The sequence below is a fragment of the Berghia stephanieae genome, chromosome 6 (assembly GCF_034508935.2).
Source record: "Berghia stephanieae isolate SIO BIC M18660-M18661 chromosome 6, UCSD_Bste_1.3, whole genome shotgun sequence".
Lineage (NCBI taxonomy): Eukaryota > Metazoa > Mollusca > Gastropoda > Nudibranchia > Aeolidiidae > Berghia > Berghia stephanieae.
In genome coordinates, this window is record NC_088365.1 from 18846485 (window position 1) to 18858530 (window position 12046).

A 12046-nucleotide genomic window follows, 5' to 3' on the forward strand; every position below is an offset into this window, starting at 1 on the left:
TATTATTAAACATGGAATCTTTTAACAGAGGACACTAACATATACCAGAGTTTGACTTTAAAAATTATCATTTTAAAGAAATAAATCAATCATTTTAGACAGCATTTTTTATATTCCACCCTGTTCTCAACCTTATTATATGTGCTTTGTATACTGTAAAACTGTATTTTATGTGACTTTAAGAAATGATATACAGATTGTTCGTGTCTATAGATCTTAGGGGAGACAGCGATAAATGACTGCTTATAATTATCATTTATGTAAATAGGATCATGTATCTCATAGTGGTTTTTCCTACCTTACTTATATTGTCGACCAATCCATCAACAATTCAACAATTTCAGATTCGCAATGATTACTTTCAGCATTGTCAATCAGCATTGGATCCTGAGAATGCAAAATAAAGATTGTTCACATCAGACAGATTTTTCATAGAAATTTGCTTACACGACTTATTAAGATTTGACATGTTTAAAGCAGTATTTAACCGCTATTCTCCATCAAAAAGTTTTTGGATGTCTCTCTAACTCTACCCAGAACAAATGTCATGTTAAAGAAGAGGGCAGAGAGATGAAGATATGCTTTTCAATTAATGATGTTTTATTAGGTACCTGATTCCAATATAGGATCTTTTCTTTGAACCTCAAAGCTGGCAATTTGGAAAGCATTTCTTCCCCCTCATCCTCACTACTTGTTTGTGAGGGTGGTGCTGGAACAAACTGTTGATATAAAAGAAATTAAGTTTTTGATTGATTCAAATGTAGAAATGGAAATGTAATGGTGCCTGCCGAGTGATCTGATATTACAGGTAATGCTCTATTTAAATACGGTTAGATTTGATTAGAAAATAGGTCTCAATGTGACATAGCATTAGACCTAGGAAATGATGCACCATTAAAGTGAGAGAATAGGGAGAAGCCTCACCTGAGTTTCTGTAAAGAACTAGGACAGTCACTAATCGTAACAACTTTTATTTTAAAAATAATTATTGTCAAAATGTGTAACTTATAATTCTAATCGTAAGACTGAGTAGCATATCATGTTCAATAGCACTGGCTTTATAAGTAATAAGCATTGCATTATTATAGCATTTCATGTGTGAGAAAATAAGTTGTTTTTTTTAATGGGGTTGAGGCATGGAATATCTAACATTAACATACACAGACAGCATCAAACAATGATAAATGAATAAATATTAAATACTCAAGTATAAAAGTATTTGAGAAGCTTTAAAACAAACATAAAAAATACATTTTATCTTAAAACAGTAGGCCTAGAATCTACTTCAAAAAAGAAACAATGTTTTTCTTCAATCTTACATCTGGGTCAATATCTCTATCAGCAGAGGGAACGGGAGATGAAGAACTGGAGGGCATTTCTTGCTCAGCATCTTTTGTGGAAGAGAATAAACGTTTAGGATTAATTAATTAAGTACAAAATTAAGAATCAAAACGCATCCCTCTAACTTATGTTCATCTTAATTGACATGCACAAAACTTTAAAGTTGTTTTTTGTTTCCAAGTCCAAGTTATTCCAAGCTTTCATCTATGTGGACGATGATGAATAACGTACATGTCATAATAAAAGTATGAGAATGAGTAAATGTGCATAGTCATCATAGAGCCTACTACTAGCCTAGAGTATAGAATATACAAATAAAAATCTTTAGTCTTGAGTCATCTATTATTATTATTTTTGTTTGCTGTCTTTTGACTTTGTGACACTTTGTCTCTCATGTTATCTGTGACAAACAAAACTGGCAAAGAAAAAACAACAACATTGCCTTCTCCTCTAACCTTTGAGACTAGAGTACAGTGACTGAGAATTGGTCTACATTATCATTCGTCTAGATAAATCTAGATCTTATAATTAAGTTCTAGAGAAAAAGCATGAGGCATGAGTATCTTAGTCTTACTCTTCTCTTACTTACCTTTTTGTCTGAACTCCAACATTAACATTCGTTGAATGCCAAGTTCAACCAAACGTTTGCTTCTAGTCAATGCCGCCATGTCGAAATTACTAAATGATGGAATTAAACAGATAAATGACTAGTCAACAAACGGACTGACAGACAGTCTACTGGTGACAAGAATGGAGAATTCCATGTCGAATACCGCAAATTCTGTGCTACTTTCATTTTCCTTCTTTCCCCGTAGTGCTTTCGTTTTGGGTCTTAGATTGTCGTAAAATAAAAGATTCGGTCAATTGTCGTAAAATAGAAAATCGCGATGCCATCGTAAGCTGGATGAAAAAAATGTATATCTTGAGGTTGAGACCAGAAAACTTACTTCGTCAAATTTCTGGTCTTGGATTTGTTTCCCAAAAAATCAGTTGGGTTGAAAAAAAAATTCATGCATTGAAATCGCCTTGATATATATCCGGACATGTGAGATATCATGTGTTTTAGCCTGGGTCACGTAAGTGACATTTACACAATGGGTGACATAACTACGAACTTGATTAAACACTGATAAATCTTTATTAAGTGATTGGAATTCTTTTAAAATTGAAATATAGAAAGTAAAGACACAGACCAAAGCAATGCAGGGCTATGTATAGGCATTGCGTCATGAGTATGAAAGATTAATGCGTTTGAGTTAGGTCGCCCGAAAAATGGGTGACCTAATGCACAAACCTTATGAAAACCTGAGTTAGGTGTCCCAAAAGGCTACCTAACGTAGTATTTAGTAATATATATATATATATATATGCACCAACTGAACAACGATTTCTAGATTGTCCAAATAAGGGCCACGTTTTTACACCTTCTTGTAGCCTTAGTTTTAAACAGAGTGCAGCATTTAAAACATGCAATTTCAGTTCATGATTGACTACCTACCACAGGGAGTGCAAATTAGAAACAATGAAGTATTAAGGGTGTTGCTTTGAGATCGCTTTATCACTTATTTTCTTTCATTTGTTATTTTTATATGGAGTCAAATTCATCCCATTTCTGCTGATCAGACATATCAATTGCTTGGTACCCTTCATATAAGATGCTTATCTTATCGCAAAGCACTTTCTATAAGATCTTACAGGCGAAACAATCAAGTCAGGATAGTCAGAAATAAAAAAAAAAAGAAACCCCCTCAATCCAGAAATAGTTTTTTAAAAAACAAACTAACTTTAAATATTGAGGACATTTCTTTAGGTGGAGTATAAGGGGAAATTTATATTTTAGAAATTCTGTTTCCCCGAGCATAGCTCCGATCAGCATTAAAGAAGAGTACTTATAAACAGAGACCACTGTAATTAGAAAGGAAAATCGGGCAGTGTCATTTTATAGAATAATAGCAAGGAGCACTTCTGCAGCCTTTAGATACATTGAAACCAATGCCAATGTAATCTGACTTAGCCGCTTCACAATGATAAATAAACACTTTACTGTACCTGTCTACAGGATATCATTCACATAGTCAGCAAGTTCACAAGAGAGCATACGGTATTTAATCCTCTACGAAACAAAAGGCCAGTTTCACCTCCAGAAATTCCTGAACAAAAATAGTAAGTTGTTAATAATTGTGCTTTTTACTACAGACGTAAATAATGCATGTAGTCATCTTCGCTTGCACTGTAATTTTACAATTCTCTAACTCTCATGCTTTCAGGATAGTAATTTTGAGAAAGAAATTTTATGGAGTTAAGTCTCCATTGACTCTCAACAACAACAACAACAATAATAAAATAATAATAATAATAATAATAATAATAATAATAATAATAATAATAATAATAATAATAATAATAATAATAATAATTATAATAATAATAATAATAATAATAATAATAATAATAATAATAATAATAATAATAATAATAATGATAATAATAATAATCATAATGATAATAATAATAATAATGATAATAATAATAATCATAATGATAATAATAATAATAATAATAATAATAATAATAATAATAATAATAATAATATATAATAATAAGAATTACAAAAGCATAGAATATTTAGTTTACGAAAATGCCATTTGTGGCAGTTATAAAAGTGCAATGATTGAGAAATTACTTGATGTTGAGAAACATAAACTTGCCATTTTTACATATCTACAGTAAAACCTGATTAGTCCACATTTTGCACCTTTGCAAAACTGACAATATTAGTATTAGGAGTTCGGATGATGATAAAGAGATTTCATCTCATTCATGTATATCATTAATTAGCAGATAATAGTAATAATAATAATAATAATCTTTATTGTCCAAATAGGCAATTATTGTTAGGTTATAGCTCTTGTAATTTGCGAAAAAAGTAATTAAATTAGTGGTAATAATGATGATAATAATAATAAAATAATATAATAATAATAATAAGTGAGGCGATAGAGTAGGCAGCAGTATAAAAGAGATCGCTGTATGTGTTTTTTCAGTCAATATGAATTTTTTTTTTATTGCGGTTAATACATCATAGCATTAAAATGTCTTAATCCTCACATCACTAGCAAGAGACATGCAATAAACTGTTGTCCATGATTCATTAAGATGTTTTGTTGTTTCTTTTCCTTTAAGCGTTGATGACATCGTAAACAGGACGGCAGCAACATGTGATTTCTGCAAATTTAAAGAGTGAGTATGACATAAACATAATTGAAAAATGACATACACAAATAGGTGGGACATTTATTTTTTTCACAGTAACAATTAAAACAAGAAAAACCTGTACATTTTATCCTTAAATATTTAATTTGATCTGAGAATGTCAAAATGGACGACAATTCATGCTTTAAAGAAATAATTGTCTTAGTAATAAAGCTCCGTGAAAAACTGCTCCATGTAAATTACAGAATCACTCCCCTCCCCCAAATAAGAATGGTTAAAGATATATAAATAAAAACGATTTTAACAAATGACTCATTGGCCAATTATGAAACCCGTCTAGTCCTATTGTTGTTTGCTGCAATGATAGACTTAGATTACTACGGTTGGAATTTGAATCTACAGACTGTAATATGTGCCATATTATGCCTCTTTAGGTGACTGATTCCACTATCTGAATGTCTCTGACTCAACCAGCTCTGATCACGGATTTATCCGTGATATCCACTACTACACACTAGCCCCGAACACAGATATATCTGTGACACACTATACTGCTCTAACTGCTGTTCGCCTCTAGAAACAGACTATAATTTTAGCGTTCATGAGTGAATTACCAATCGTTTTCCATGAGTTTTATAAATAGTTTCATTCAAACAAGCCTGGCTTGGGAAAACATGCGTCATTTTTGACACACTCTCACGGTAAGGTTTTCAAGATGGTGAACGTCTATTTACCCGCACGTGTCTCACTTTCACAACCTAGCATCGTCCTGATCAATGCTCGTCCCAAATAGTATAGAGCTACACATAATAACAATGATATTATTATTTTTTTAAAATTTATATATTATATTAAACTTCATGGCCATTTTACAATAAGACCTCTGTTTCATCTCTTTCCCTGAATTTTTCCGTTTTCTTCATTTTAGAGACACTTTTCAAAATAATCCTATGCTTTTGATCTTACATGTATCTTTTTGTATTTCCAAGTTCGTTTAATACTAGGATTGATTGTTATACCAAAAAACTTTGAAAGTGATATCTTGATACTTTTTATAAAATGATTGTTTTAAATTAGACTAGAAAGCCCAGGGTCTAGCATCTGACTGCTCAGTCAGTCCCAGGGCTGAAAGAGTTAACAATCTAGTTCTCATAAGTGTTTACTGCACGGCTGTTCGTTTTACCACATATCGTTCCTTTTAGTTTTCATGCTACCTGCGTGATTCATCACGCCGCACAGTGCCAGACCAGGGGTCAGCGAGGTTAAAGTCACTGCCGGCGAACAAACGTAATAAGTGACTTATGATTGTTCTTTTCCCTCATTTTCTCTCCATTGTTACACGTCATCTAATATACCCACAGATATAGAATAAAAAGAATTGTAAATTCTAACCACAACTCCATTAACTGTTAAAATTGCTAGGTCATGCGATTATTATAACACATACTTTAGTTTCGTTTCGTAGAGTGGCTCGACTGAGTACCAGTGATTGGCATACGTAATTTTTAATTTAAATACTGCGAAATGTTCGTCAAAGATTATTTGCTTAAAAATTGTGGTATGATTACATAAAAATAATAAACTTCATTATGAGTAAGTTTGAAGATTTCGATTATTATAGGTTTTAAATGGTGATGCCATGAATATAGTTGTTTTAATATAGTAGAAAGTCATTGACACCAGTCATTATCAAATGAAGATTGAAGGACATACATTAGTTCTAATGTACTTTAAATTCACAATGTGGTGTTCCCGATCATTTAACCTCACTGTGTTATTGACGCCCACTGTCGTCTTTATCATGACCACCACCAGCACCACCATCCCCCGTACAACTAGTATCGTCACCATCACCACCCCCAATCCCCGTGCCTCTATCACTACTACTGACGTGACTATCGCTCCAACCAATACACTACACCATACGTCAACAACACGATCACACAGCCCGTACATTAAAAAAACACACACACATTTTTAAAAATTTGGCCAGAAAACGTGTTCTCATCACATCAAAAACTCTCGAACCTGGAGTTGGATTGAACAGGGTCATTAATTAAATGATCGATACTTAAAGGACGAGTTTTCTGGCCAAATTTTAAAAAATGAAACGTGTCAGGGGTTTTTCCGACTACGTCACAAGCATTAACATCTCTAATAGATGATAATGGTCACAAGTATTAGCCCCGACGACAGCATCACCATAATTTTCAGCAGCACCAGTACTGCTACTGTCCCTAAACCACCAGCATCACATACGTTGTTGCTATCACCACCGCCAGCACCATCTACCGTCAACCAAAATGTCGCTATCCACCACATTAAAGCTATCCTCACATTAAGACAAAAACTGGCTAAAATCAGAGAGTGAAAAATGTCTGTATAAACTGGGCTGGTCATGAAAGTTGGCTACACATAATATTATAATACTATAATATTATTATAGTCCCTGTACTAGCATTCGACTGCACTATACTATTATATTATCATTACTACATTGTACTGGTCATTGGTTGTGTGATTACACATACTGTATTACGATATAAATGGATCTCAATCCCACGATGTTCTTAATGTTTGCATCTCTTCAACTCTTCTGTACTCTGTGAAAAATAATTAAATTTTGGCCAGAAAACTCGTTCTTCAATGAATATCAATCGAATAAAATGATCCTCATCTTGTCAAAAACTCTAAAACCTGAGACTTCATCTTAACTAAAACTCTCAAACTTAAAACCGCAAGGAAGTCTCAGGTTTGAGAGTTTTTGACAACGTGAGGGTTATTTTAGTTGATCAATATTTGAAGGACAAGTTTTCTGGCCAAATTTGTTAAAATGGCATTTTTTTCAGAGTTTGACAGAAATATGGCTATAATATTGCCTGCATCGTATTATTTGTGTTGTTACCAACAGCGTGAAGTATCGTGATGATTACTTGATGACTTTCTCAGATTGTAGTATGATAACAGTGGTCAGCACTGTGAAGAGACTTGTTATTCTACTGGTTGGTGGGGAATTTGACCTGACAAGTTGTTAATCAAAACCAAATTGCATGAGTTTCAGAAAAATCGCACTGAAGATTTTTGTAGGGTGAAAAGTTCAGTATTATCCCTGTATTATGTATGGATTTAGAGGGGGGTGGTGTTTGTATAAATGTGTTATTTCTTGATTCAATTTAGTATATGTGTACTTATGAGTATTTGAAATATGAGGTCTTTTGTTTTCATTGTATGATGACGTACATCTATCCCATAGAAACAGAAATCATATGAGAATAAAGATGAAGTGTCAGAGAAATAATATAATACATAACAATAGTTAAAGATTATAACGCAAATGAATTACAAATGATTACATTTGATCATTTTGATGGAATTTTGACGGTACTGGCAGTAGCTCGTTGACCCCTGCTCACCAGGTAGTATGACCTTGTGACCGACTGTCGGTGAGAGCAATGTACTCTACAACTAAAATGCAAGCTATTTTCCACCGTGACTGGTTTGGATATTAACACACACATGATGAAATTGTGAAAGACAAAAAGAATAGAAGAAATAGCTTTATAGTTTTATTATTTTTATATTTGCCAGTAATTCTGTGCTTGTTGGCAAACATTTAAGTGGGCTGTACAGAATATTATTGACCCCCAACTCTAGCTTTTTTAAAAGAATAGATTATTATTATTATTATTAATATTATTATTATTATTATTATTATTATTATTATTATTATTACTATTATTATTATTATTATTACTACTACTATTGTTATCATCTTCATTATTATTATACCATTAAAAAAAATTCACTATATCACACAGGAATACAGCAGAACACTTATTTGGTCGTATTGAAAGCAAGTATGCTTTCTCTGCTTCCAACGTGTTTAAAATTGAGGCTTTACACGCATTGATTGCCTTGAAGACCCACCACCCACTGAAGTGGAACTATGACCAGTTTATGGACCTGATGGGGCTGACCAATGCATGGTAAGCTTTAGACGTTATACGAATTGCACTGAAAATTCTAGCTTTTTGTGTTTATTATATCATCATAGTCATTAAGGGTTACATAGGTCAAAAGACTTGTAAATATCCTGTTGTTTTTGCAAATAAAAATATATAATAGTTGAAAACAGTCAAAAAAAAAGATCAAATTGATGCATGGACATTATAAATACACAAAATCATATATACAAATAGAAGGTCGAGTTGGTACATCATCCATACCTGCCAACCCATCCGCTTTTGACGGAATCATTCCTATTTTCACTTCCATTTTGTACTATTCCGCCATTGTCTCTAAAATTCCGATTTACAAAAGTGATGATAATGAGCGGGGGGGGGGGGGGGGGGGGGGGGGGGTGAAAGAGGTGAAATTCCTATTTTTTGTCTCAAATTCCTATTTTTAGGCGTTCTGGTTCCACTATTGGAATGTGAAGGGTTGGCAGGTCTGCATCATAAATAATTTCTCACCTAAGACCTGTTGATCATAAGCATATTTCTGAAAAAAAAAAAAGAAAAATCTCATTCATCGTATACATACTTCAAAGTATGGAGTTCTTTTTCAACTCAATTTTTGAAAGCATTTATTGTTTCAGCAATTTTTATATTAAAGTCAAGTGCATTCCATGTCCTGACAGTATGTTGGATAAATGAGTTCTGTCGTATAATATTAGTAGATCATCTGGTGATAAATATCTTAAAAGTTATCTCCTACTGTGAATGTGATCAAAGAAAATTTTTTTAAAAAGCTCATATTCAATGTTATTCAGACCATGGACAATTTTATATTTTTATTTTATTTTTTCTTCTGTTCTTAAGTGATGGTATTTAGTTGTTTTTTTTTTCAATATATATTCATATGACATATAATTAAAACCTGTTAAATATTTGGTTGTTCAACTCAGCTATTTATCCTGTGCCACAATACTCATTTATTAAACGTGTCACCTACGTAGTGATGTGAAATCACATTCTGTGATATAAAGTATTATTTTGAAATCACAGAAGTTGTTAGACAAGAGGGATTTGAAATTTTTCTGTTCCGTACATTCAATATGACAAATGAAGCAGAGAATTCAGGTGACTGATTTATATCTATGTAAAGATGTCATTGTTATCAACACCATCACCCTTTTGATTTATTAGCTTGTTTGCGTGCATCTTCAGGCTGAAGAAGGCCAAAACCCACCATCCTATTGGCCTGTACCCATCCCTCATCTGGGACATTCTGCCACATTGCGGGGCCAGCCAGGTTCACCCTCATGTCCAAGTTATGTTTGATCCCAGTCGCTATCATGGTAAGGACAGAATTTTTTCACAGCAAAGGTTACTTCTTCCCCCCCCCCCCCCCCCTCCCCCAACACCTCTTTTTCAGAGTTCTGCTATTAGTTTCTATGATATTATCTTACTTAAAGACAGAATTGTTAAATATAATGAATAATACAGTCACATCTGTCCAATCCGAACACCTCCGCTCCCAGCATATTGTCCGGATTACAGTGACATCCGGATAGTGGAATCAGTCCGTAAAGTGTACAAATAAAGAGGAAAAAAACCAGTCCCCAGGCAACCTGTTCTTATAATGGAAAAATCTGGATTATGGAGTTCTTGATTAGAGATGCGACTGTATTTCATTTTGACTATCGGTGAAGTGAAAATAAGAGATTTTTGTTCAATTTTTTTTTCTTCCCTTAGATTTAGTTGACATTTATATTGAATACCAATTCAAGAAGGTACATGAACAGATAAAACGTTTCTTATTTTATACTGATTTAAACTATCTGCAGGTGTAGTGGAGTCATGGCGAGAGGCAGCTCAAGACTACTACAATAGTTTTGGCACCAACTACTACACTGATCTTGTCGGAATTTACAGTGCTTTAGGTCTGTCCGTGGCCTATGGTAATGCCACTGTGTTTGCTAATCTGGTATGTTTTACTTCGAGAACATTAAAAGTGGTAAATTAGAGGGCAGGTATGAGTGTAAGATTAAAATCTAAAAATATGTGTGTAAAACAGTGCCAGCAAAAGTAGAAAGAAAAAATACAAAGTTTCAAAGTTTATTCAATCTTAGGCTTTCGCCAATAAATCAACAATTTGATGACAACATACATGAAAGTGGGAAAAAATGGTAAATGGAACCAAAAAATAAACTGATACCATTAATAACCACACAAAAAATACAACAATCGTAATACCACCAATAATAATAATAATAACAATAATATACAAAAACATTAAAAATAAGATAAACCTGGCTCTACTTGGGAGTTGAGGCAGGCTGATATTTTCAGACGATTTTTTCTTGTATTTTTCCTTCTGCTTTTTTCTGGCACTGTTTCATGCAACTTTTAGATTTTTTGGACACATTCAAGCATAGTCTCTCTTATATTTATTAACAAGTGTAATTTTACTTTCACCTTATTTCTCCCCAATCCCCCCCTTTTTTTTTTACCCCCAGTATCACATTGTAACAATCTTGAAAGAGTTTTCTCTCAAAGAATAAGTTATGACATCATTGAAAGTTGCTTTATTTATGTTAGATATCAAATTTTTTCTGTTTTGAATTATTCAGTATGATATGAAGTAAATCAAAATTAAAGATAAGTATAATATTCCCGTAGAATGAAAAAGTTTACCCATCTTTTGGTATACATTGTTGTCAGAAAACATGATTAAAAGAAATCTATGTAGAGAGAGAGAGGTAGGATACCACCTGGAAGTTCTTTGCTTATTAAAGTTTTGTTGATTTGATTTTTGTATTGATTCTTACAATTAAAATCGAAAAATGGTTGCTTTAACACGTCAAAATGTAGATAGCAATAACTTTATGTTGTCGTGACTTCAGTATAAAATACTAAAGTATCATCATTGGCAAAAACCCCCCCCAAAAAACAACAACCAAAAAACAAAAACAAAAAAGCAACTGGTATCTTATACATAGAAGAAGAGCATTTAAAAAAAAAAAAAAAGATCATTAATCTATTTAGATTTGTTTTCACTTAAGTCAATTTTAGTTAGAGGTTTAAATTAATTGACTTTTTTTTTGTTTATTAACACTATTTGAGAAAAACAATAAAAATGCAAATCGAATACATCTAGTCAAACTATATTAGTTTTTAGTGGCAATCATAAAATTCACACAAGTCTACCACTTTGAATACTGCATCATGCTTTTCTTGTAGAAAAATATATATATATTTCTGTTTTCTCAAGGTTCCCAAAAAAGACCATGAGGTTGTGGTGATGGCGAAAGAGTCAGATAAAGATTTTTTCTCTCTCTTATTTTATACTCTAAGGGGTAAGTATTGCTTTTATTAACTACTGAACAACTTACACAACTGCTATGTTGCATAATTTTAATTTTTGGCGTCCAAATTTGACCAAAATCAAAATTTTGACTTCCACATAAAAAATGTCAATCAAAATTTTAGAATTATATGTGAATAAGTTGATAATTTCACTCAGAAATATTTTTTTCAAAATTAAACTG

General features: G+C 32.6%; 1 protein-coding gene across 2 annotated transcripts in view; it reads left to right on the forward strand.

Annotated features, from left to right (window-relative positions):
* The window catches only part of LOC144974612 (uncharacterized), a 41905-nt gene that overhangs the window by 24803 nt on the left and 5056 nt on the right, over positions 1–12046 (forward strand). For both annotated transcript variants that reach the window (XM_078917643.1, XM_078917644.1), the window contains exons 5-10: positions 3401–3504; positions 4525–4581; positions 8373–8540; positions 9723–9853; positions 10343–10482; positions 11770–11854. In XM_078917643.1, the coding sequence (XP_078773769.1) occupies positions 3401–3504; positions 4525–4581; positions 8373–8540; positions 9723–9853; positions 10343–10482; positions 11770–11854 (685 nt within the window). The remainder of the gene's footprint in view (positions 1–3400; positions 3505–4524; positions 4582–8372; positions 8541–9722; positions 9854–10342; positions 10483–11769; positions 11855–12046) is intronic.